Source organism: Hyperoodon ampullatus (assembly GCF_949752795.1).
Source record: "Hyperoodon ampullatus genome assembly, chromosome: 11".
Taxonomy (NCBI): Eukaryota; Metazoa; Chordata; class Mammalia; order Artiodactyla; family Ziphiidae; genus Hyperoodon; species Hyperoodon ampullatus.
Window position 1 is genome coordinate 97,480,955 of NC_136924.1, and position 27,250 is coordinate 97,508,204.

At 49.8% G+C, this 27,250-nt stretch overlaps 1 protein-coding gene across 1 annotated transcript in view; it reads right to left on the bottom strand.

Moving 5' to 3' along the window:
- Positions 1 to 989: 989 nt before the first annotated feature.
- The window catches only part of NTF3 (neurotrophin 3), a gene marked incomplete at both ends in the record, with an annotated part of 66,925 nt that continues 40,664 nt past the window's right edge, over positions 990 to 27,250 (bottom strand). The window contains one exon of the mRNA XM_079715948.1: positions 990 to 1,769. Within this exon, the coding sequence (XP_079572074.1) occupies positions 990 to 1,769 (780 nt within the window). The remainder of the gene's footprint in view (positions 1,770 to 27,250) is intronic.

The window sequence follows — 27,250 nt, forward strand, 5'->3', positions numbered from 1 at the left end:
ATCCATTTCTGCTTTTGGGTAACCATACAATTATTTCTTTTTTTTGTTTGTTTTTTGTTTTTGCGGTACGCGCGCCTCTCACTGTTGTGGCCTCTCCCATTGCGGAGCACAGGCTCCGGACGCGCAGGCTCAGTGGCCATGGCTCACGGGCCCAGCCGCTCCGTGGCATGTGGGATCTTCCCGGACCGGGACACGAACCCGCGTCCCCTGCATCGGCAGGCGGACTCTCAACCACTGCGCCACCAGGGAAGCCCCCATACAATTATTTCTGTTACAAATAGTTAAAAAATGTTTCCTGTGTGCGTCAGAAAACCACTTACAAAAAACAAAAACCGAAGCCAAAAAAAAAAAAAAAAAAAAAATTCAACCCTTAACAATCTCAAACCCCCAAACAACAAATGTGCTGAAAAGAAACTTCCAAAACGAAAATTGCCAGGTTCAATGTTATTGTTTCGGGACTGTAACATTGTAACTCTAATTGGCAAAACTGACAGCAGAGAAAGGCAAGTAGGTTCTGGGCAGTGAGCTTGTTGGTCAGAATGAAGGGTGTGGCTCCGAGCTGCCCAGCATCACTGCAACAGACGTGGTAACAGTTCTTTTAGTTAATGAGTCAACCAGGAGGCATCCCGGAAGAGGGGATATAACTGTGTCTACACACAACTCTGACATCAGCCGATTTTAACAAGTTTACTAAAACGACAGTCATGGCCTTGACAATACTGAATGCAAAATACTGGTGTACACAGATTTTACAGGGCGGTGGCTCCCAAGAGCCAGGTTACAAGGATCAGGTTTAACAGATGGGAGAGGCCTGAGGGGAGGCAAGCACACGGATTTTATTGAGAAAAAAAGCTTATATACTGTAGGGTTGCTGAAGTTTAATAAATAAAGGTCAACTTATAATATATAAAAACAATATAAACATTTATATGCTACGTGCATATTGTATAATTTAAAGTAATAATTTATATATGGGGAGAGATGCCAATTTATGTTCTTCCGATTTTTCTCGACAAGGCACACACACAGGATGTGTCTATCCGTATCCACCGCCAGCCGACCAGCTTGTTGTTTTCTGACGTCAGTGCCCGGACGTAGGTTTGGGAGGTTTTGCACTGTGAGTTCCAGTGTTTGTCGTCAATGCCTCTGCAACCGTTCTTGACAGGCCTGGCCTCTTTACATCTCGTCTCATAAAAATATTGTTTGACGGGAGAGTTTCCGGTTTTGATCTCCCCCAGCACTGTGACCTGGTGTCCCCGAATGTCGATGGCCGATGACTTGTCGGTCACCCACAAGCTCTCGCTGTCACACACGGAGTACTCCCCTCGGTGACTCTTGTGCTCCGCATACCTCTTCCTCCGCGCCGTTCTGTTGGTCGCCACGGGGTTGCCCACGTAATCCTCCATGAGGTACAGGGGAGGGGGCTCCAAGGGGGTGCTGTCACTCAGCAGGACCCGGGGGGAGTTGTAGCGTCTCTGATGCCTCAGCAGTTCGGGGCCCATGGCCGTCATGGGCTGGAATTCCGACTTGGCGGGCTCCCGGGGGGCCTCTGCTTTGGGCAGGGTGCCCTGGTAGTTTTCCTTCACGTCCACCATCTGCTTGGAGAGCTTGTTTTTTAAGATATCTGCCTGGATCAGCTTAATAATCAGGGAATTGAGCGAGTCTTCCGGCAGACTCCTTTGATCCATGCTGTTACCTTGGATGCCACGGAGATAAGCGAGAAATATCACATAAAACAAGATGGACATCACCTTGTTCACCTGTAAGATCTGAAAAGGAAACATAGGTGTTAACAGAAGGTGGTGGCCGCTGGGTCTGTGTCATCCTGAACCAGAGGCTGAGGATCCCTGTGAGGCAAGAGAGAGAGCAGGGTACCACCATCCTAGGGGAGCACCAAAGCGCCCCTGTACTGGCCAGATACAGAGGCTGTCTAGTTCTCTCCCCTTCCCCTGGGAAATACTGCCTTTTACGAGCCCTCCTTTCTCTCCTAGATGTCCAAGTGCCTTCACCACAACAATCTTTCCTCCAGCATCGTGGCTGTGTGAGAGGGAAAGAGGTAGGTAGGTGTGTGTGTGTGTGTGTGTGTGTGTGTGTGTGTCTGTGTGTGAAGACAGAGGGCAAAATCATCTTTTTCACAAGGAAACCAAGAACATCACCGGAAGGACTACAGCCTGAAGAGTCAGGTCTTTCCCGAAGACCCGGGTCACAAAGAGGCAGGTGTGCTTGACTCCAGGCTTTCAACCTCCATCTCTTTGCTGGACAGATAGCGCCTGTCACCTTTGCACCTGATGTCTACCATCTGCAGCCTTCTGCTGTGTGTAGATGACGTCCTGCCACTTCTTTATTTTATTTATTTATTAAAAATTTTTTCTTGGCTGTGCCATGCAGCATGTGGACTCCTAGTTCCCCAACCAGAGATGGAACCCGTGTCCCCTGCAGTGGAAGCACTGGAAGCGTGGAGTCTTAACCACTGGACCACCAGGGAAGTCTCCTGCCACTCCTTTAAAGGTCCCTTGAACCAGAAAAGATCACATCCCGCTCCACCTTGGCAAAATACAAAGAAATGGAACCTGAAAATTATAAATGCGTACATACATTTTTAATTAAAAAAATATCGGTGGCAGTAGCTTTGCAATTGCCTCAAGAATCATAGTTCTCTTGCCCCCTCCACTTCAGCGCCTGAGATCTCTCAAAGGAACAGATACCCCAAGGCTGGGGGTTGGGCCAGTTGCTTCTACATCCATAGCATCAGAGACGGCTGGTTCTTGGCCAGCCTGGCAGAGCTGTTCTCTTGCCCTTGTAAATGACCATGTGGGCTGCGACCTATGCTGTGAGAGGGCCTGAGTGTCCGGTGCTCTGCCGACCTCTCCAATGGACATGCTTGCCAAGGCACCCACCTGATCCCCAGAGACCCTCTTCACAAGACAGCAGCCCCCCCAAAGCACCACCTGTAGAAGATGGAGACACAGCTCAAATTAATGGGCTACACTTGCCCTGAAGTGCAAGGTTCCCTGTTAATTTTTCATGTTTGACTTTTTAAGTGTCCACTATGAACTGTTTCTTTCTTTCTTTCTTTCTTTTTTTGCAGTACGCGGGCCTCTCACTGTTGTGGCCTCTCCCGTTGCGGAGCACAGGCTCCGGACGCGCAGGCTCAGTGGCCATGGCTCACGGGTCCAGCCACTCCACGGCATGTGGGATCTTCCCAGACCGGGGCACGAACCCGCATCCCCTGCATCGGCAGGCGGACTCTCAACCACTGCGCCACCAGGGAAGCCCCTGAAATGTTCCTTTTAATGGTTCTGTTTCTAATTCAGCTGTCTCCTTGTTTCAATGGCATATTAACCTATCAATGCTCTCATTCTGTTGCCCTAGTAGAACCTCGTCTTGGGGTTTCTGCTGAGTCCTTGTGGAATTAGAGGGCTGATCTTGACATACCTTCATTGCTGGCCTCTCCCTCACTAGAGCACAGCCCTGATTTTCCGAGGGTTGGCACGGGAAGGAAATTTTTCCGGTGGGGAGGGCTGGCTTCACTAATGACCCCTCCTGTGCCCCGTGCTTCACACCACTCGCCTCGAGGTGCTCATTCTGTAATCACCATTGAAGCCAACTTACTGTCCCCAGGCCTTTCTCGTTTCCTCTTTAAAGCTCTAAGCACGGAAAATAAAATCCTTCCCTTGGTTCACCTTTGGTATTTCGAGAAACCCAGGGGGAGAAGAGAAGGGAAATAAACAAATGTGGAACAAGACATAGAAAATCAGCCCTGCTTACCAAGTACCCGTGTCTGAGCCTGCCCGAGCTAACTCACTCCCGGGACTCAGAGGCATCCTTTTTCCCCATCTCGCTGGAAGAACTGCGCTCTCGTCCCCAGAGGCCAACAGCACTGCTGTCACTTTCTTCCAACTTCCTCCTCCTGGCGCCCAGCCTGTCTCTCTGATAAGGGGACCTTCTTCCTTGCATGGGAACTACTCTCTGGACAACTGACTCCTTCAAGGTCAAGGCTGAGAGAAGGATTCTAGCTGTGCTGCTCACCTCTAGAGGTTGCCTCCAGGAATTGTATTATCCTGGGAAAATGGTTCCCACAGGATAACTGATCTCCCCCCCAACTCTGCATAAGAGTGACATCCTCTTCAGTCTTGCAGGCCCAACAAAATCAAGCTTGAACACAAAAAGTGTGGTGTACATGCAACTAGAATTACACCCACTTCTCCCTTCCAAAATAGAATACAGCTGCAATAAAATAATTTGGGATGGAGAGGCTATCGAAAAACAATTTATGAAACCCCCCAAAAGCCCAGCCACTATCAACTAAGAATAAGCAGGCTACCTGCTCACAGGGAACTCAGTCAAGTGTGGGGAGTGGAGGGAGGTCCCAGGTCCAGTAAGAGTCATGCCTAGATGAGTAAGGTCATTGCAAGGGTGAGTTGGTAGGAAGAACGTTGATGGCTTGGGCTGCTATATGGGAGGTGGCCTGGATATGGAACCAAAGGATGTAAGAAGGAGAAGCGTATTTAATCCAACTCCTTCATTTTATAGATGAGGAAAACCCAAACTGCAGTTTCAAGAAGAGGAGAGGCACACAAGGGCTGAGAGGGGGTCTCCGCACTCTGGGCCCAGCATTCCTTTTCATCACATCATGATCGGGCTCCCACGCCCCACCCTTCAGCCCTGCTCACTGTTCACGAGCCGCTTGAATAAGTTTACGGCGCATGTGACCCTTCACCTTGCACACTTTCATAGCCTCCTCTCCTGCTGAAATTTTGCTCATTCTTCAGTGCCTGGTTCAGAAGCTAACTTTTCCATGATGCTCCCCTGATAGCGGCAGCCCGGCCTCCTTTGTTTCTCCGTGGCATGGTGGCAGGTGTCACAGCCCTCAGGGCATGATGTGGTTTACTCCCTAGACTCCCCCTCCTTCCTGTTTGTGTCTGCCTCTCCCCTGAGTCCACACCACAGTGAATACAAAATGGGTGCAGTGAGTCAGAGATGGACCGAGGGTGGCTGGAACGCCTGCCCTCCATGCACAGAACTGGCTACCTAGTCTGCAGGGTCTAAGGCAAACATTTCTCACAGGCAGGATGGCGGCAGGAGGTGTGACCACATTTGAGGCAATGCTCGGAGCCCCCAGGTGCATGCTCCATGGTCCCGTGGGACCTCACTTAGAAAACCCACAGTCAGGGCTTCCCTGGTGGCGCAGTGGTTGAGAGTCCGCCTGCCGATGCAGGGGACACGGGTTCATGCCCCAGTCCAGGAAGGTCCCACATGCTGCGGAGCGGCTGGGCCCGTGAGCCATGGCCGCTGAGCCTGCGCATCTGGAGGCTGTGCTCCGCAACGGGAGAGGCCACAACGGTGAGAGGCCTGCGTACAGGAAAAAAAAAAAAAAAAGAAGACCCACAATCAAAAATAAAATTCTTCCAAATTTCAAGATGGTAACCACAGAGCGTTACACCTTGAGTTTGAGGTCCCCTCTCTGAGCACCAGACTCTGTGTGATGCCCCAGCTGCAGGAACTAAGACAGTTCGTCCTGGTGAAGTTGTCTGAAAGTAAGGGCGGGAAGTTATCGTTGGTCAAAAGGGATGTGCAAAGCCCACAGGGTGCTGCGAGGCAGGGTGCAGCGTGCATGGCCATGGACGGGAGCTGTGACTTTAGTGCAACCCGGCAGGGAGGGCCCGGGGTTGTGGACAATGAGAAAGGCTCCTGAGACCGCCTTCCTTGCTCCCCTGGGCAGCGGGGGATTGGGGGAGAGGTCAGGATCATCAGAGAGGAAGACTTCATCACGGATATTGCAAAGAATCGCCAAAGCACAGTGATCAGATCATACAAAACAGACTGACTTGTAGTTGATTTATTATTATTTTTCAATTCTCTACAGAGAATTGTAGAGGTTGGACTGTTCCTACCATCCCATCTACCTGTGGGAGCCCCAAGGCAAACCCCAGTACCCCCTCGGGTCCCAAGCACACAAATTCAGCACAGAGACATCAGGCCAGCACTGCTGGTGGTAGGGTGGGACAAATGAACAAAATGAATTATATAAAAATTCCCAAATGCCCCTTAGCATGGGTCCTACCCATTTCTGGATCTGGATGGTTGCTTACCATCAAGTCGAAAAACTCGTCATGATACTTTGGAATAAGTCCTGGGAGTAAATCATCTGAAGGCTGGTAAGTGTTTCTAGATATCTGCAAGGCTGCGTTAAAACCCAGCAGGCTTCCTGCGGACTCCACTTTGATAATCTGTTTTCAGGTTTTTTTCGGAGAGCCAGTCCAAGAATGTCGCTAATAAAATTCGCCCAAACACAGATGTTGAAGTTGGAAGGGGCCATAGGGAACCACCTCATTTTTACCACTAAGGGCACTGAAACCCGGAGCGGTGTAAAGTGAGCTGTGTGAGGTCTGACTGCTACATGACACAGAGAGGGACAGGGGACCCTTGGTGATTAAGTGTAAGAGAGATCGCCTGGCTGGTGCATAATCAAAGTTGTTGTCAGGGGTGAAAAGTGACATCGTTATGAAAGCACTTAGCACCGTGCCTGGCACACAGTGATCCACTGGACAGGTTCGATGAACATGAACCTCAGTTATCTGAGGCAGCAGAAGACACCGCACGCCTGCCCTCCATGCACACACACCAGGTAGCAAGAGGACTAGTTCCCTGGAGTGGGGAGTGGAAGAGGAAAGGCAGTACCAGGAAGGCGCATCAGTGAATGTTTCAATTTGGAGAGACTTCTATGCTCCTTCGCTAGTGGTGACTGCAGTTTATAGAGACCCCCGTTTAAGCAATGATCCTACTGAGTTATCATTGTCTGAATGGCTCCTCCTGGATGACTAGGCCACGTCTTTCTCACCCCCCCGTCTCTGACGTCCGGCACGGGGCTGCACTGTTGTCGACTCTCCAGGTCCATTTACTGAATGAGCACCTACTACAAGCAAGATCTACCAAGACACAGCTTCCTGGCCTCGGATTCTGTTTGGGTTTCTGCCAAGCCTGGTTTGGAAGCCAATCAACTCTGCCTTCTTCTCCCAAAGAAAATACAGGCCTGGCTCTGAAGCAGGCCAGGGTCCCCAGGCTCTTCTCGGCTATAATTGGAAAAAGACCTGTTAAAAACCTCCGTTGGACCCCTTCCTGCACTCTCCCCAGTGCCCGCTTTCCCCGCTCAGAGTTTTCCAAGATTCTGACCAGCTTGCAGATGCTATTTTGCTCGCTTAGAAATGCTTTCCCACATATGGTGCTTTCCCAGTCCCTGGAGCAACATTCCTACAGGGTTTCACCATCCCTCAAAATACTCAAAAGAGAGCAATTTCTGATTCCTCCTCTTTGGCTCAGTATACAATACACACAGAGGGGTTGGGGTCTGGGAGGAGCAGCTGAAATGGAAGAGAAGCCAGTGAGGACGGTGGTACAGGGTCTGAGGCCACAGCAACCAGGGTCTGTCCTGCCACATGCGGGAGACGGGGGCCGTCACCGCTGAGTTCCAAGTCACCTCTCTAGGACTAGCTCCCTGGCACGTGCGAGCCACCGCCTGGCCGTGAACCCCCAGCCCTTGCTTGTTGCACGTGTTCCGAGTGAATTCTGTAGCCTGGGCAGAGTGGGGTCACCAAGCACAGAAATGTTCTTGCCGGGAAATGACATACGTTGCATCTTTCATCTTGGTAACAACCCCTCGAAGGTAGGTAGTTACATTTCCCATTTCAGATGGGGAAACCGAGGTATGGGGAGGTTTAATAATTAGCTAACAAGCAGCAGAGCCCCGACTGGATGGCCGTCTGCCCCTGGAGCAGATGCCCTGTGCTGTCTCTCTGTCCCGGCTCTCACACAGTCCAGAGGAAATTCAGTTTCCAAGCCTGGAGCCAGGACAGCTCAACCCGGCAGGCTGAGCATCCCCGCAAGAAGCCTCTAGGCACCTCTCAGCAGTTTCCAGGGGCTTGAGGCCACCACTCCTGTTTCCTCCTCTCAGATTCCCCATGAAAGGAAACACAATTCAGTTTCCTCCCGTCCTTCCTGGGCCTGATGCCCTCCAAGGTCAGGCCCCATGCAGGTGCCTGTCCCACGCGTTGCTTCATACAGAGCACAGAATGTACCACCTCAGACCCATGGGTTTGGCCCCAGCGCTGGAAAATGGGGTGAATAGCACAGAAGGCATAAAGGCTCTGTTCTAGCTTTCCTAAGGGAGGAGGTGTGAGAGCAAAGGTGGAAGCACTTTTTAATTTGCCTAGTGTTGAATATGCAAATTCTAGAGATTTCATTATGTCCAGGGCAGCCACATCCGCCGGAGGCAAGTGCACTTTCTGGCAAGTGCACCGAGGACACTGGCCAGTTGTAGCCATAAGGACCGAATTCTCTGGAGAATTTCTGCAGCGATGACCTGGTCTCTGATGAAGCCTACGAGGTCCAAAGACCACCTCCTGCCAGATAACCCTAACATCTTGTTCAGGGAGTGGAAAGAGAGAGAGGTGGGGAGGCGATAGATTCAAAGCAGAATGACCAAAAGGAAAGGAATGTGGTGGAAACATTAAACTAAGGCCATATAAAAGGACTGGCCAGGCTTGTTCTCCTGCCTTAATTGCAAAATTAATTCAAATTGGCTGTGTTCTGAACACGGGTCCTGAGTCAGTTGGGGCCACATGAAGATGTTCTGACCCCTGACAAGGCTGGGAGCTGGGAGAGACAGGTCCCGGTGGAGCCTCCGCTGGGGACTGGTCTGGTCTTGGTTAATCTCTTTAATAATGATCGGGAAGCAGGGGAGAGGAAAAAGTGGCAGGTTAATTGAAACGCACAGATGACGCTTGAAGGGAAGGCGCTACAAACACCGATGAGGACAAACCAACTATTCCCCAGCCCCCGTGTGGGCGGGCAGCCTGGAAGAAGCAGGATGAGATTAGACTGGAAACACGTAGGTTAACTCACTGGGGGCAAGGTGCATCCAAAACCAACAAGGGAGGGAAACGCTTGTGAAACGATGGAGGGAAGGAGAGACTTGGGGTGCCTGGAAGGAGCGGGTTAGAAATGAACTCACGAGAACTGGGCTGTGTGGGTGTTCATGGCGCTCTTCCCCCGACGGCCCTGCATGCATCCCTCAAACACACCTCTCTCACTCCTATTGCACCTCTGAGGGTGGCCACTCTTCCCTGTCTTAGGGGGAACAAGAACACATACATTGAGCTTTAGAGAGGGTAAGAAATCGAGCCGAGATCAGAGAACCAGTCAACGACTGTCATCAAAGATGCTGGTGAGCGTGGTCTAAATCCCCGCCCCCAACCAAAAAGCATCACCTCTCTGCTGTATTTGGTGAGACCCCTGATCCCTGGGCAGGTCTGCATCACATAGAGTCCATACAGGTGACAGCAGAGGCAGGGAGATGAATTCCTTCCCTGTTCTCTAAAAGCCCCTCATTCAGCATAGCTCCTCTTAGTGAAACTTACTTAACTCAGGGTTCTGAAACTGACTGACACAGACAACGCTTGGCCCAAGATCTGAACTAGGACAAGGTCCTCGGTTTTCAGGGGATGCTGGCTTCCCAGTGGAAACAAGACAACCTATCAACAAGGAAGGTGTGTTCTAGGATGAAACAAAATGAAATAGAGACCTCAGAAGGGTGACTCACCTCCCTCAGAAAGGAACTGCTGAAACTGGTTCCTCTTGGAGGCCAGAAAATGAAGACAAGAGACCCCTGAAAGGGCAAGGAGCCGGTCTCCCAAAAGCAAGCTAAACACCCTGAGCTGGAAGTAAAAAGCTGGGAGTTTCTTTTTCACAGCTGTTGGAAGAGGAATTTTACATTGTTCAAAGCATCCACTCATCGGGCCCCAAGGTAGTGAGAGACAGAAGGTATGGCACATGTCAAAACAATGTGCACCACAGCTCCGAGAAGAAGGTAGTGCAGTTATTCCCCAGGCCAGGGAACCCTCTGGCTTGGCCTCATCTTGGCAGAGAGATCTGAAAGGAGCTTGGTATGCCGACACAAGCCCCAGGAAACCCAGATTTACTTTATCCTTTGCATACTATCAATTCTCATTTCATGGCCAGAGGGTGGACAAGGAACAATCTGCAGAGAAAATCTGAGTCAATCCAGCTACTGGCCATAACTGTGTTTATCTAGTAAATTCCATTTTCTTTGTTGCTCATTCACTGATGCTCATTCACCACTGTGCTTGAAGATGTACATGTATGGGTTTGTGGTGGGCTTGTGTGTGCATGCGTGCACGCACACACACACCTCACACACACTGTAGCCTCCCAAATGAGGATGGGTTACAGTCGAGTTATTTCCAAATTATTATATCATTTAATATTCTGAGACATCTTGATTTTGGTTTCATTTTCTGCATCTGGGTTAACTTCATTTTTCCAAGTGTGGAAACACACAAGGGAAGATTGCTTTCATTACACAGACAGTTGTGGGTATGGCTGGCGTTCAACTCTTAGCGTCAGAGAACAACCTCCCCAAGCAAATGAAACTTCTTGTCCTAGATGTACTCCTCCTGTTTGAGTTGGGTTGATGGGTCAAGCATATGTATTACCTGTAAAGTGCTACCCAGCTGTAAGCTAATTGTATCAGAAGGCTGCTGACCTCCAATCTTTAATAATTATAATAAATAATGATGAGGATGATCAATTATCTACTTTGTCTACCCAGCCAAGGATGGGTCTCAAAATGGCAGAATAAGGAAGCTGGCTTTATCTTGAGAGCTGGGAGTGAAGGGAAATCCCAGATGAGGACTCCCATTCACTCTCCAGATGCCTCTTCCAAACCAAGACCACAGCTGGCTTGGCAACGCCTAGGCCTGTCACTGCACCCGCCAGGGCAGCGGCAGCGAGGCCGGGGTCAACCCAAACCACCCTGGTTTGGCCTCACGAGGACTTGGCCACAGTGAGTGTGGTCAGATGGCAGCCTTTCTCCTCCAGGCTTGGCAATGGGGCCTGTGTCTCCCGCTCACGCTTCCCCTAGACCACAGCCAGCCTCCTTCCACGAGGATGAGGGACTGGCAGATGGTCCATGGCTGCCTTTGGTCTGGACACCCTCTCCAGGAAACCACGCTGTCTGGGGACTCGGAGGGCCAAAGCCTCCTTCCACGGCTCACCCAGCCACCGTCCTTCACCTGAATCCCTGCCAGACCAGGAAAGTAAGGCAGGAGAGGCGTCTGCACGGGAGATTTCCTGAGCCTCTTTGCACCCCCCTGCAAAGGGAGGCTGGAATGGACACACAGAAAGCAAATCCATCTTCCACCCGAACCCAAGTGTGTGGAAGGCACTTCATAAACATTATGATCCAATCCCAAACCATCTACCGACTCTCGCTCTGGGCAGCTGAGCAAGACTAGAAACCAACCCAGAGTTTGTCCTCTGAATTTTGGCACCAACATTGTGGACCCAAAGCTGTCATTCATCACAGACACAGTCATCATAACCACTTGTAATAACAGCTAGTATTTACTGAGCCGCACCATATGCTGAGGACTTCTCCAGACTTTACATGGATTGTCTCAATTAATCTTCATGGATACAATTTTCATGCCCACTTGTCAGCTCAGGAAACTGAGGCTCAGAGGATTAAGTTATTTTGTCTGAGATCACGCATCATTTGAGAGGTGGAGCCAGGATGCAGACCCTTGTGTGACCCCCAGGCTGTACTTTTAGCCAGTACTGCAGACCACCTCCCAACTCGTTCCAGAGAGTTGAAGGCACCTGCCACTTGCTTGCAGGGAGTGAGGCACCAAGCCCCACATTGATACATTAATGCTTCTTTCCTTGTTCTGAGAAAGAGATCTCCAAGACAGGTGCTCTGAAGTGCAAAGGGAACATTTCACCATCCAAGGCTGAGCATCGCCAATTCACGGTGGCTGAGAAGCATATCTATGCAACACGGGGCTGACGGGCTCACTTATCTATGCCTTAGTTTCCCCAAATGTCACACATTCCTTTCCTCTGACCTTATTGGATGGTAAAGAAGACCAAGAACCCAGGGATTCTTTTTGAAATTTGCTGGAATTTTGAAGGCGAGACAGATTTCTGATTATTTGGTTTTCATAGATTTTTAGCGTATTGACAAGGAGAAATAAAATAATGCGGACTCTCGGCACATCTCCCACTTTGATTTAAGAATGAAAAGCATCTCTGCCACTGATCAGCTTTGTGGCTACGGGGGAATTACTGCTCGTCTTGGGGTCTCAGTTCCTAACGGGCTTTCTCCATAGGGCTGATGCTGGTATTTTGGGCAGGAGAGTTAGTTCTTCATTATTCAGCTTTGTCTCCCACACATGAAGCTATGCCCCCAACCTACTAAATGTCAATCATGTCCCCAGTCATGGTGACGACCAAAAAAAGGCACTCACACTTTTCCAAATACCATCTGGGGAGGCCTTATCCCTCCTGGTTAAGAATCACATAACATAATGCTGGTGGACTAAAGTGGTTCTCAGCCGTTTTTGACCCTTTTTAGAATGTGATAAAAACTAAAGAAAGTTTCCCCTAAAAAAATGCATGTGCACATATCGGAAACAGTTTGCAAAAAAATTGGAGGCAGTTCACCAGCTCCCCAAAGCCTAACCCAGAGACCCATAGATCCTCGGCGAAGAGCTCTTGAACTAAACAGTTTTTCACAGCTTCTTTCCAGCTTTAATATCCTGTGCTTCTATGACCCTCTGCTAACCCCGGGCCATTTCTTCACCAGACAAATGATCCTCGATACTGGTCTCGTTTTCTGGTCCTTCCTACTTTTCTGTGTCCTTTTGAAGGACACAGAGCCAGGCACTGGCATCCTAATCTACTAGAATTCTCATACAATGGGAAGGTTACAGCAGGAAAGTGGCCTGCCCCAAATGCAACAATCAACTAATGGAAGAGCCAGAACCAGAAGCCAGCTCTCCAGAGGCGCAGAGCCATGCTGCCCATCTGGAACCAACACAGAACCATAAATATAAGGACACCCAGAGGGAAACCTGCCCACGAGTTTGCAGAAGGGCTTCTCCGGGAGGTGCGGCGGAATCGGGACCGGCACAGCATGTGGAACGCTACACTGTGAGAGGGCTGGAGCCCTCGCAGCCTGACTCGGCTCAGAAGGTAGCCCATGAGGCAGAACCCTTCCTTTCCTTTTACAAATATTTGTGTGGCATCAGCACCCTTGTCTAGTGACATCTGCACACCTCAAGAGCTTTGGAATGTCATGTCTTTTCTCTTCCATCTCTGGTCCCACCACCATTCTGGATGACTTCACCTCCAGCCTGATGGCTTTTCCATCCCTTTGGTTTCCCTGTTCCTCAGCATGCTCAAGACCAATGCTCTCCCTTGGCTTTGAAAACCTTGCTGTTTCCGAAGAGCTTCTCTGCGTTCCAGCCGACTGGCCTTATGAGTGTGAGCGTGGCTGCACACTGTCTCAGGAGGAGAAGCTGGAGGAGGGAGGGGTGCAGGACAATCACAGAACATGGCCCAGGGGACACCCCAGAAGCCTGAGAGAGGAGGCTTAAGCACCAATAGAGGCTCTCGTTTATATCAGATGGCAAAAGTGGATAAGTTCATTGCTCTGGAAGAGACTGTAGCCAGAAGATACATTGGGATCAAATACTGTGCACAAGCAGGTTGCTAGTTTAAAACATGCTGATTTCTGACACTCCTCCCACCTAGTGGTGGGTCCATGTGCCTTTCTCTTGTAGGTGGCTGGCCTGTGCCCATTTTGATCAATACAGTATAGAGGAAGTAACATTACGTGACTTCCAAGGCTAGGCTGTAAGCGGCTGTGTGGCTTCTGCCTGTTCTTGGGGCCCCGAGCTGCCATGGGAGGCACTGACATTCAAGGCCACCATGTTGGTGACCCCCCTCACCATGGTCTTCCAGCCAGTGCTGCCAAGGCACTCGTCTTGCGGGTGAACTGGCCTGGGTGACCCATGCCAGCCCATCAGTCCACTGAAAACCACCAAGGACCTCTGTCAAGGCCACCTGACACAGAAGAATTAACCCAGCTCGACTCAATTCCCTGAGCCACAACACCATGAGAAATGAGAAAACAGTGTTTTCTTTTTATGCCACCAAGTTTGGGGGAGTTTGTTACACAGTGAAAGATGGAGAAGCACCCAGAGCTGGAAAAAGTACAGAGGATGAGAGGTGTCACCTTTTAGTGCCAGTGATGACATTTCACTAAGTTTGCTCAGAAGAGTCTGAGTACATTCCTGGAGGATGGTCTAAAATGGACCTCGGGGATCATGACTGAAACCACGAAGAATAGGACCGTCCCCACGGAAGAGGCGAGCCGTCAGACACCTGAGGCCCTGCAGCCAAGGGTCTGACTGCAAAGGGGTGACACAGAGCCACCTCTGCTCCTGGGGACCTCAGGGCAAGTGACTGTGGGGGGCTGGGGAGGAGGAGGGAGGGAGGGAGACACAGAGAGAAAGAGAGGATGGAGGGAGGAAGGCAGACAAGGCTTTCTTGAACAGGGTTTCAGCTGAGTCCAAGGCCCCTGCATGGTGGCTTTTGCCCCAGCTAGGGAAAAACAGGGGAGGAGAGACTGTCCCCCAAAACCACCACGACTGCCGCCCAGAGGGTGTCTGAATCCAGATCCACCCGTGTTAGGAGCCGTTCCACCCCGCCAGCACCCAGAGTTGGCTAACCCCACCCCAGGTGACATTTTCTTCCTAGCAGCCAGGGACATGAACACAAGCAGGAAGGTATGAGCACTCAGGGTCAAAAAGGGCTCCCTGGTGGTGACACAGAACAGGCCACGCTCCTGCGGCCACTGGGACCTTGTCCCAGAGTGGCTGGGGCAGTGCCTACAGCTCTCTGCCATCAGAGCAGAGCAGACAGAGGAGGAATTCCAACCTATACACGAGCTGCTGGGAAACAGGCCAGCAGAGCGTGTGTGTGTGAGGATATCTGTGAGTGTGCCTGTGTGTGTGTCCATGTGAGTATGTGTGTATGTGTGCATGTATGTGTGTGAGTGTATAACGTGTTTACTTGTGTGTGTGGTGTATGTGTGAATATCTGTGAGTGTGCCTGTGTGTGAATGTGTATGTCTGTGTGTGAATGAGTATATTTCTGTGTCTGTGTGTGTATGTATGTGTGTGCAAGTGTATATAGCTGTGTCTGTGTGTATATGTATGTCTGTGTGTGACTGTGTGTGTCTGTGTCTGAGTGTGTGTCTGTGCGTGTGTCCATGTTTATCTGTGTGTGTCTGTATGTGTGTACGTCTGAGTGTGTGTGTGTATGTCTGTGTGTCCGCGTCTTAGGGTGTGTGTCTGTGCGTGTGTCTATGTGTATCTGTGTGTGTATCTGTGTGTGCGTGTGTGCAGTGTGTTGGGAGAGGGATGCCGAGGAGGGGAGACATCCCTAGGGTTGGAGGAACACAGGCTGGATGTGCCTTGCAGCTTTCCCAGTCAGTCTCCATGGGACCTCGGACAAGCCTTGTTTCCACCTCCCAGGAGTCAGTTTGCTCTTCTACAAAGTGAGGGAATCCAGGTAAATCATCCTAAGATCTTTGCAGTGTCTGCAGTCTGCCTCCCCACAGAGGGGCGGAGACAAGGCTCTGGGCTCCCTGCTCTCTCTCTCTCTCTCTCTCTCTCTCGTCCCCAGGGACAAGGGGGTGGGTGGGTGGGAGACGCCTCTGGGGTCCTGCTGACCCCGCTCCCACCCCTCGCCAGCTCTGCCCATGTAAGGCGGAAGGCACATGGGCCCAGTGGCCCTCTCGGGTCCCCAGGAATTGGAAACATGTAAGGACAGGCTGGGGAGAAGCCCGGGAGATAGAAAGAGAAACTCTGGGTCAAGTTTGCATTTCTCATTATTCCTCCAACCCTTCTCAAATTCCTTTTGTTTAGAAACCTCCTTGGGTTTCTGAAGGCTGTTCCCTCCCCCATCCCACTCCTGAAAAAGTCTAGGAGCTCCTCCAGCCTGTAACCCTTCCGGATAACATGTTCCATATGTCGGTCACTCTCTGCATGAGATGTGAGCACTCCCTTTCCTGGTCACCTCCTCTTTGGTCTCCCCACAAGCCTCTCCCTAGAACAAGAGGCAGCGAGGGTTTCCAATAGGTTGGAGCCCGCTGAACCTGGGGATTCCTTCAGCTTTGCCTCCGAGTGCCTGGAGCGTGCCTGCCTTGGCCCCAGCCTGCCCACCACCACCGACAGCTGCACCAGACCCTCCTTTAAGCTCTGGGGCCAACTGAGCAGCGCTGACCCAGCTTGCCACGTTAGTTGCTGAGAGCACGCTTCTGCAGCAAAGCAAACAGCCCTCTATTGTTCTCCTTTCCCACCCACCTCCCCCTCCTCCTGTGGCTACCCACCGTGGTAAATAAAGGCTGAGGATTTTTCCAGCACAACTTCCAATGCTTTTTGAGGGGGATGTGAGCACACCTTCCATACCTCTCCCCTGACCTCTACCCCACACCCCCCACCCCCTCTGATGCATCTTTTGGTGATTGAGTTTGACTCTTGAAAAATACAATGCATGGCTTCACACTAGTTCTGGTGGATTTCCCAACAGACAGAACAAGGTGGGTCTTCACCCCTCTGGAGGGGTTGAGTTGGAAAGGCTGAAGATGACCTCAAGTAAGCACCAGGGAGCCTGAGAACTGTGTGGAGCTCCTCTTCCTCAAAAGCACAATTGTACTTAAAGGCTCCAGGCCCCCGTGGGTGTCCTGGAGAGCAAGCAGAGGCTACCCTGAGACAGGCAGTGAGGCAACCCTTTAATCTAACAAACACAGCCAGGAGAAGTGGGCAAAGCATCCATCAAGAGGCTCAAGGCTTTCACAGACACAGGTTGCGGGCAGAAAACATCTGGGGACATAGCAGAACCCCCTGATCTCTTAAAGGAAGGAAGGATGCTACACTAAGCACCTACTATACGCCAAGGACTGCAATTTAAAACTTACATCCTACTGCCTTTAGCTTTTTGGGTGGACATGAAGTTAGGAAAATTATAAAGAGAGGGTATTGCTATTTTAAAGCTGAGAAATTTAGGGCATAGCGTAAGTGAGTGATGCGCTCAAAGCTGTCACCGCCAGAACCAGAACCGTGCTTCCTGACTCCTGATCCAGCACTCTTCCTAGAGGATAACCTCTATTCTCAAAGCCCTGAAGGGCTTCCCTGGTGGCGTAGTGGTTGCGAGTCCGCCTGCTGATGCAGGGGACGCGGGTTCGTGCCCCGGTCCGGGAAGATCCCACATGCTGCGGAGCGGCTGGGCCCGTGAGCCATGGCCGCTGAGCCTGCGCGTCCGGAGTCTGTGCTCCGCAATGGGAGAGACCACAACAGTGAGAGGCCCGCGTACCGCAAAAAAAAAAAAAAAAAAAAAAAAAAGCCCTGAAGAATCCAGAGGACAGACCATATGCCTGGGACCGCCCAGGAAGTAGAGATCCCCTAGCTCTCTGTGAATTTTGGGAGAGTCCCTACAGCTACAAAATGCAGACTGCACTTTCCTCTAGGCCCACTGCCTCTTTGATGCACCAATTCATACAAAGTGGATCATTTCCAAAGATGGGCCACCTCTGGCTGCAGGAGCCTCTTCCTGTGCAGGGAGATGGGTGGGGCCAGTCCTTGGCTCAAGTTCTGCACCTAGTTCTTTCTAAGCCTCCCCCAGTCCCCCCTCCCCCATTCCTGGCTCTATTTCGTCTGAAGATTTATTGTATTCTGGAGATCAAACAACTGGTTAAGCAAAAGCCTGTGTTAAATACAATCTTTCTCAACAATACCTGTTTTAAGAAAATGACAACAATCGTGAAGGAAAATGTGTTTGATGATGGACATGCGACTAATGAGACAACTGAACTAATATAATTGGGGGAATCTCACTTCAGAAGCTCCAATTACGCTTGATGGGCTTTGGCAAGGAACCCTGCAATTTGGTGCTAATGAATGCGTTAACATAGAGGGTACGTTGGAACCCAAGCATGTGCAGGAATGTGTCCTGACACTGCACTGGGCTCGCAGCAGGAGGGCCACCGAGGACCTGATGAGCTGAAGTGGAAAAGGGTTGGAGACCTCAGGACAAGCAGTCATTTCTAGTCAACAGACCAGCTCTTCTGCCTCTGGACCAATTGGCAGAGTTTGCGTCATCTACTTCAGGGAGATCTATTTGGGTTTTACTAGAAAGAAGGCTCTAGTGAGTTTCCAGGCATGCCGTCGAAATGGCCAGATTCACTGGATTTAATGGAGAGGATTGCAAAACAGTTCTTTCCGGACCTGAGGCTCTGTGATTCTATGTAAAGGCAAAACACTCCACCATGGGGACGCTGATGGGGCCATAGCGATGTGGGGGAACAGTCAATGACCTCCACCCTGAAGTGGGTGAGTCACATGGTGGAGAGGAGGGGATGGCTGCAGACTGTAGTCACACTGAAGGGTCTGGAAATATACTGGCATTGATTCAGAATGTGGAACTTTTGATCCTATAACATTTTACATTTTAATTCCCCTTGGTGATGTTAAGAACGCAGTTGGCTAGTGCCACACTGACAGAATTTATGAAGCAAAACTCATCCAAGAACAGGAAGGAATGACCTCAGTTTATACCCTACTTATGCCTCTGAAAATGCTGAGTGCAAATCACATTTCTGTGAATTGATTTGTGTTTTAAAGATACTAGGAGGGTTTGCAACAAAAAATCTTACTGGGAATTCCTATGGAAAGCAGTAAATAACCACTCTTCCATTAAAATATATATACATCAGACTAGTTTTAGCTTAAAGCAAAGTACATCTTTAAATGTAGAGCAACTATGCTGTGAATATATATCACAATTCCACAACGAACACATGTGCTTTGACATTAAATTCTTCACCAAGAGAGTAAGACTTAATCCTTTGATGAGCTCTTCAACTATCTGGGTGCCCTGTTACCATGCATTATTCCTTATGGCTTATTCTTCAGGAAACTAGAAACTGGGAGGAAGGAAAGAGGCAGGAGAATTTTCTGCTGGCAGGTCCCATTTTGTCCACTCCCGTGTCCTAAACAATGTCAACCTAAGTGCCCATAAAAAATGACACGTCTGTCTTCTTCTCAAAGAGCCCAATAAGGAAAGGAACAGAAGGAAGAGAAAGCAAGCAGAAAGCGAGCATTCGGTATGTAGCGAAGGCTCAAGAATAATTATATCAATAATGATGATAGCATTTGTTCCTGCCTGGAACTTCGCTAAGATTTAATTCTGCAACAACCCTCTGAGGCAGGTCCCACAGTTGACAGTCACTTATCCGAAACCCTGTGTATTACTGTACATTACCTAACACTCTCCACGGGTCTGGGGCAGCCCCTGTGATTAAACAAGGTAATATTTCTATTGCAAAATTATAAATACTCACTTAAGAGAGATAAAGATTATGTCAATTCAGGTTGTATTTTGCAGCCAAATAAATCTTCTGAAACTTTAAGAAGGGACTCTGGGTTTTCGGAGCTTTGTGGGTTTTGGAATTGTAAAGAAGAGACTGCGGGAGTGCGTTATTCTCTCTACTTCGTAAATAAAGAAATAGGGCCCCAGAGAAAACAACTTGCCTCAGATCACACCACTGCTATACTAGAGCTGGGGTTCAAACCCAGGTGTGTCTGACACCAAAACTTATTTCTCAAACACCATGCTATCTGTGTGATGTTTCCCATCTAAGAGGTCAAGAGGATACGGAGGCCAAATTAACCCGTGATTGCATACACCCTTTTTATGTTTAAAGAATTTTAAATAAATTTCTCTAGAGATTCTTTTTCCATGTTATAAAAGTAATAAGAGCGTATTGGAGAGCATTCTAAAAATACAAAAATACAGAAAGAAATCTATCAACTCCCACAAGTACCCAGCCTTTTCTAAACACGTGCAAAGTTTTTCTATGCATTACAAAATTGAGATTGTTGAATACACATCCTCCTTCGACTGACTTACTTAATCTTATAATCTAAGCATTCTCCCATCATATTAAAATTGTACATAAACAAAGTTTTGATGGCTACATATTTAATATTCCATCCCAGGAAAGTGCCGTAATTTACTGGATTACACCCCCTTTGTAGGAAATGTATTATTTCCAATTCTCCATTGTCATAAATAATGCTGCAATAAACATCTTCCTGTGCAGAGGTGACTGTGGGTCTGAGTTATTCCCATGGTCCTTTGCTTCAGCCCTTCTTTTACCCCACCCCACCCCCACCCCCCACCCTGGTCACATCTGCCCTGCACTTCCCCAGCCTCAGGTCAATCAAGCATCCATTTCTCCGGCTGATACTCGGCTGCAGAGACGGGGAAGGGTGGCATGGGCACTGTTTGGTGCCAAGCAAATTTATGTTCTCAAGTTTGTCTCAGCCCTTGCTGTAGATCAATTTTTTGCTATTCTTCCTATGTGAGGTCTTTCTTCTGTTCCTCACAACAGCTCTCTCAAAACCACATTTATCTCCTGAAGTCTCAGAGCACAGAAAGCTTGCTTCCTACTTCAGAGAAAAAAAAAGAGAGGGTCCCCCAGGTGAGAACTCCTCACTCTGTAGACACATCTCCTTGAATGCACACAGCTGAAGTGGCCAGATGCTTTATCACCCTAACCAGTAAACTTGTGAAAGTGAAAGGGGGTGCTATTGATCGTTTGGTTGGGGTAATGGTCACAAGGCAGGCCTGCCCTGGATCAACCAGGACTCCACACTCACACGGAGTCCAGCCATAATTTCCTCTGAGTGTCTGGGTTGTCCTGGTCACATTCTCTCTGCAATAGCATCTACAGTGACACGCTGGCCCCACCGCCTCCCATTCACTGAGAAGCCTCCATCCATCAGGGCCTCCATCCCAATCCTGTCTTCAAGCTGCCCCTCTCTGCAGGTTTCCTTTCCTCAGTAGACCCAGGCAGAACTCAGAGATTGCTTGCCCTGTGGGTTCAGTTCCAGACCACTTGCAATAAAGCAAATACCATGATAAAGCAAGTCACATGAATCTTTTGCCTCCCCAAGACATATAAAATTTATGTTCAGGGCTTCCCTGGTGGCGCAGTGGTTGAGAGTCTGCCTGCCGATACAGGGGACACGGGTTCGTGCCCCGGTCCGGGAGGATCCCACATGCCGCGGAGTGGCTGGGCCCGTGAGCCATGGCCGCTGAGCCTACGCATCTGGAGCCTGTGCTCCGCAACGGGAGAGGCCATAACCGTGAGAGGCCTGCGTACCACAAAAAAAAAAAAAAAAAAAATTTATGTTTACACTATAATGTAACCCATGAAATATGCAGTAGCATTGTGTCTAAAAAAAATGTACCTGCTTTAATTAGAAAATACCTTCTGGCTAAAAAATGTTAACCATCATCTGAGCCTTCAGCGAGCTGTAATGTTTTGCAATCGTCAAATCAAAAATCACTGATCACAGATCACCATCACCAATAATAATGAGAAAGTTTGAAATGCTGCCAGAATTACCCAAATGTGACACAGAGACATAAAGTGAACAAATGTGGATAGAAAAATGGCACCGATTGACTTGCTCAAGGCAGGGTTGCCACAAACCTTTAAATGTAAAAAAGGCAATGTCTGGGAAGTGTGATAAAGCGAAGCCCAGTAAAACAAGGTGTGCCCGTGATGTTAGCATGTTACCAACCCTAAACAAGGAAAAGAAAATAGTTCTCCCCTAAGGACGACTAGCTGGTCCCAGGCCAGCTTCATATAAAAGCACCTGCACTGGTTACTTCCACTTCCTCCACCCCCTCGAAAAGGGCAGAATTGCCTCCATCCATCCTCACCACCAGCACTGGGCCCTCCCGAAGCAACCCTCCCAGAACAGCCCTGGGTCCCTTATTTGAAAATCAGGTAAATGCCTTGTAGCCCTTTCTTCCTTAGCCTCCTGGCCCGCCTCCTTCAGCTTCTGTGGCTCTCCCACCGTTTTCGTCTAGCCGTTACTAAATGGGATCTTAGTTCCCAGACCAGGGATTGAACCCGTGACCCCTGCATTGGAAGCACGGAGTCTTAACCACTGGACCACCAGGGAAGTCCCATTAAGTTCCAGTTGATTCTGCCTCCTACTTCTCACAATGCACGCCCCTTTTCCCTACGGCCCGTACTACCTCTCCTGCCGGGATTACTCCCGGGGACCCTTAGATGGTCTCTGAGACCCCATTTTCACCCTCTCCCAGACTCCCTCTCATTTCCTCTCCACACTGGAACGGAAGGATCTTCTAAAGTGGAGCCTAACTGCATCGCTCCCCAGCTGGAGAAATTTCTGTTCTTTTCTAAAACCTTCGAGGTGAAGCCCAAATTCCTCAGCCTGGCATGAGGCCCTTCCCAGTCTGGGCCTGGGTGCGTGCCTAACCAGGAAGGGGTGCAGTTCTGCAAACCCACCAAGTGCTCTCACCTCTTCAAGGATCTCTTGTGATGAGAACTTTTTTTTTTTTTTTTTTTGCGATACACGGGCCTCTCACTGCTGTGGCCTCTCCCGTTGCGGAGCACAGGCTCTGGACATGCAGGCTCAGCGGCCATGGCTCATGGGCCCAGCCGCTCCACGGCATGTGGGATCTTCCCGGACCGGGGCACGAACCCGCGTCCCCTGCATCGGCAGGCGGACTCTCAACCACTGTGCCACCAGGGAAGCCCGTCTTCAAGGATCTCTGATGACCCCCTTTGCCGGCAGTATCCCTCCCACCCCCACCCTTTACCTGGTTGATTCCTATGTGTCCCTCCGACCCTGCTCCTACACCAGCTTCCTAAAGACACTGCCTTTCAGCACATTCTTTTATAACCCTCCTTTTCCTTGTCTTTCTCCCGCACCGGACTGTAAGCTCTCCTTCTAAGTCTGATGTCCTGAGTATCTATAATGGTGCCAGGCTCACAGTTGGTGTTCAGTAAAAGGTTCCGAGAAACATAGTCAATGGATCAAAGGGATGGACCTCTTAAGAAGCGTGATCATTGATGGTTTTGTCCTGGTATAATTATTATTCGTTCTCCCTTTCATGCTCACTTGTCTCCAAAGGCCCTTAACATGGACTAATTGCACCCTCTAAAGATACTTATTGAGTCAGGAGCAACAGAATGGCTAGTGCGACTCAGCTGAGGATGCCGTGAGGGTGGTGAGAGGAGTTCATGCTCACTTGTCTCCAAAGGCCCTTAACATGGACTAATTGCACCCTCTAAAGATACTTATTGAGTCAGGAGCAACAGAATGGCTAGTGCGACTCAGCTGAGGATGCCGTGAGGGTGGTGAGAGGAGTTCATGCTCACTTGTCTCCAAAGGCCCTTAACATGGACTAACTGCACCCTCTAAAGATACTTACTGAGTCAGGAACAACAGAATGGCTAGTACGACTCAGCTGAGGATGCCGTGAGGGTGGTGAGAGGAGTTCCTGGGCGTCCTGGCAGCTGATGATGACACGGGTGACCTCTCACACAACCCGTGTGCCAGCCGCTGCAGAGGAAGGATTCGGGTGCCAAAGAGGAAAACCAAAGTTTCATTTCCAGCAGTCCTGGCCCACTGCCCAGAAGCAGCACCGCTGCCTCTCTTTAGGAAGGAGAGGTGAGCAGGAAGGCAGCTCCCCCGGGAGTACAGAGAAGGACTCCTGCACCAAGACGGGAAGGGACACAAGTCCGAAGCCCCTCTGGACCTGCGTCTCCTCTCTCACTCTCCACCTACAGTTCTGGCAGGATCAGGATTAGATTGGGAATTCCTGGGGCTTGGAGAGAATGCACGAGACTGGAGAACCTGCAAATAAAAGCACGTGGGAACCAGCACCCAACAGGACTCATGAAGGTGAGACTAGGGCTGGCCCCAATTACCCCTACGCTGCGGCCACGGAGGCTAAGTTCAGGGTGGGGCAAGGCTCTGGGAGGCCCTCCAACCAGGTCAGGGGGCCCCGTGGGGCTCTACGTGACCACTGGCTTGCATTGTGCCGGAGGGCAGGGCCCATCTCATTCAGCTCTGCAGCTCCAGCCCCTAACACAGTGCCTGGAACAATGTGGGCTACAGGATGACATGTGTGGATCAGAAAGAACTTACTCCCAAAAGACATATAAGGATCTGGGAAGAGCTGGCCAAGCAAAAGGTAAAGAGGAAGCAGGCTTGACTCCGTCACAGTGACAAAAAGAAGGTTCAGGGTCACGTCTTTAGCAAGAGCTCTGAGGGGAGGGGAGGCTGTTTTTGAACTCAGCAGGACAGGAACTCTGCTGGACCCTCCCAGGAATACATACACCTGATAAGTGAACCTCAGAGAGGGTGCTCTCGTCACCCAGAGAAAAACAAGACTGGAGAACTTTTTTTTGAAAGTTCACTGAATAACAGCTCTGGGGGTAAATTAACACAGGCATCAACATAGAAATCTGAGGTCACTGATCCTCTAGAACAGAAAGCAAAAGCCTACTTCTGAGACCAACTCCTGGTCTCTGATCCCACCCCTTCCCACTGCCGTGGCTTTCTCCCTCAACATCAGCCTCCCAGGAACCCTGGGACCAGCGGGGAAAAGACAGGTACAAATGGGAAAAGAGACCAGCCATGATGGTCACGCTGGCCTTGAAAAACTGCCCAGTCGCCAGGCATCATGGGAGAGCGGCACCTCCCCTCCCCAACCCCAGGCAGGTTCAAATGATAGTAACAGAAGAACTGACTAGAAAGAGGGGCAGAGAGTAAGTAACCACTAAAGGGAAAAAGTGAGGACGTTGGCATTGGTGGCTCCAGATGTCACAATAATAATTCCGAACATATACACTGTTCTGTATATTTTCGAATTGATTATTACAGTAGCTCAATGAGATATAAGGAGCAATATTTTCTTTACTTTCCGTTGAAGAAAGCTGAATCTTAGGAAGATGAAATGATGTGTCCAAAGACAAACGGCCACTAAGTGACAGAGCTAGGCCTCCATCCGCATCCTCTGACATTTATTCTTTTTCCTAAATGCTTACACGCACTCTGTGCCTGATCGTGTGTTGCCTTCAGACCACACCAACCCCCAGCTCTCTTTCTGTCAACACAGTCCTGGGATTCTTACCTATTACACGATATTAAAAAATACTTTCAAGTTATTCCCTCTTTAGAGCCCAATTACATATAGATGGCAACCTGACCCTTAGCTAAATCACATACCTCTTGCGAGGTGATGCTTTCTGGACAGGATCGCAGAGATCACATTTATCAAAATGAAACCAGGTGAACATTGACAATATGCAGACAAAGGTCCAGGCCCCCAGCTCGGTTTTCTGTCTTGTACATAACGCTTTCTTGCACCAGACTTGCAGTGTTCATGCGAAGCACTGGGGAAAGTGTTTCCCCATCTCTCCGACCCTCCTACCGACGACCAAGACATACCCTGCAGGATGCCTAATGCTCACTTTTTTCTTTCCACTAGGAGGCAGAGACTTTCCCACCAGGAGATCCATCCTGGAATTCTATAGAGATCCAGAGATCTATCCCCAGGGAGCAAATCCAAGTCTCATGCAACACTATTCCCCTCTCTACAATGCCTCTTCGTGCAGACTTCCTACCCTCTTCACCAGCCTCCACCAGACGCTCTTCCATATCTCCAAGAAAAGCTCCCGAGCAGTCCGGCCACAGAAGGAAACACACGTAATAAAGAGCCGATAACGAAGCTGACTCTTCTGAAAGGCCCCTGGAAAGGGCCACGGCTACCATCAGCCATCCATGCCCTTGTGCACCAAGGTTTCCCCTATCCTCTATCCCAAATCTTCCTACTGCAACTTTTAGTCCCTTTTCTTTCGGTACGGTCTTGGTGGGAAAAGAGTACCCACACGATCATGCTTCTGTATTTCAGTGTTAGTTTCTAATTTCAATACACTATTTTATGAGTTTCCCAAACTCACATAGGTCCTCTGGGCAAGAGATGAGGAAGCCCAATGAGAAAGTGACCTATTTAAGGTCCCTCCCCAGTTGATGAATCCAGGTGTCCTGAGCCCTTGTGAATTGCTGTTTCCGAAGGCCGTCTGCTGCACATTAATAGCCTGTGAAACAGTCTATAAAAACCAGAGGAAGTTTTAGTGCCTTCAAGTCAGTGAGTCTCGACACAGACTATACCGGTGGCTGAATAACTATTTAATTGTCGATTGCAGGACACAGTCACAGGGCGGAGAGGAGCCTGGGGATGGAGGAAATGAACTGCAACTCACGTTGCCAGAAGGAAGGGTGGGGACGGAAGCGGCTCCAAGCAGGTGTTGACAACATGCCCAGCTCCTGTGAACACCAGCAGCCAGAGACTCGCACTCTGCACCTCAAAATAGCAGCCTTTATCAGAAGTCATCTGGGCGACATGCTCATCTTACAGCCAGACTTGCTGGGGGAGAGGCCTCCAGGCTGGGTGGCGTGCTCGCAGGATGTCTGGGGCTTCCCCTGGGAGGGGAAGATGAGGCTTCTGGTCTCACAGCGCGGCTGGTCCGGTGGGGGTGGGCAGAGGCAGGGGAAGGAAGGATGGTGTCGAGAGGAATCTCTGGCCCCCGGTTCCCCCTTCTCCAGCCATTGCACCAGGGACCCTGGAGAAGGCAGGGCGTGCTCTCCAGGACGGGAGTAAAGAGGAGGGCACAGCCCCTGCCCTGCAGCTAAGGGAGGGTGGGTGGTGATGGAGGTTTATCCACTGCACAAATGGCCACTCAGGCTCCAAGCAGAATGCCCCAGGAACAGGGATGACCCTGCTTCCACCTGGGCATCCAGATGTGACACGGGATTCAGCAATTAAACTTCAGGCTGAGGGGGTGTTTTCCGGCTGCAAAGCTTGAATGTACTAGCTGCTCACTCTTGGAGCCCGTGACCGTTAATCCAGTTTCCTGCTCACAGTAGAAATAAGAAAGAGCTCTTGGACCCGTATCAGAGGAGAGGAAGAATCCCAGCCATGTGATTCTTCCCCATGAAAACCTCTACAAGTCAGCCCTTAAAATGAACTTGTGAACAAGTAACAACACCAAAGGGAAATGGGGTTCCTCTCATTCTGGTTTTTAAATACGGGGGGGTCTCAATAAATCAAAGATAGGGATAATTTAAAAAATAATCGATGGCACAGGTCTAAAATTATCTCAACATTTAAAAAGAAATTAAATGCACGGTTTCAAAATTATTTTTATATTATTTTGGAATGTGAAAGAGACACACATTCAGCAAGCTGTGTGACCTTCAAGGTAAGTTTGGCCAATGTCTCTACATTTTGCCTTGTTGGTCAGGGTTAGTTCTAGATTAATTGTAGAATCCCATTCTATGTTCATGCCTAAGCCAGCAAAGAAGTGCAAGCTTCCCCTTTGTCCCGTGCACTCTAAGATGATCGCTGCACCCGGAAGCATCCCTGACTCCACCACCGTGAAGCCTCCCTCTCCCTAGGACTCTGCAGACTCCAGCCCCTCCCCATCTAAGCC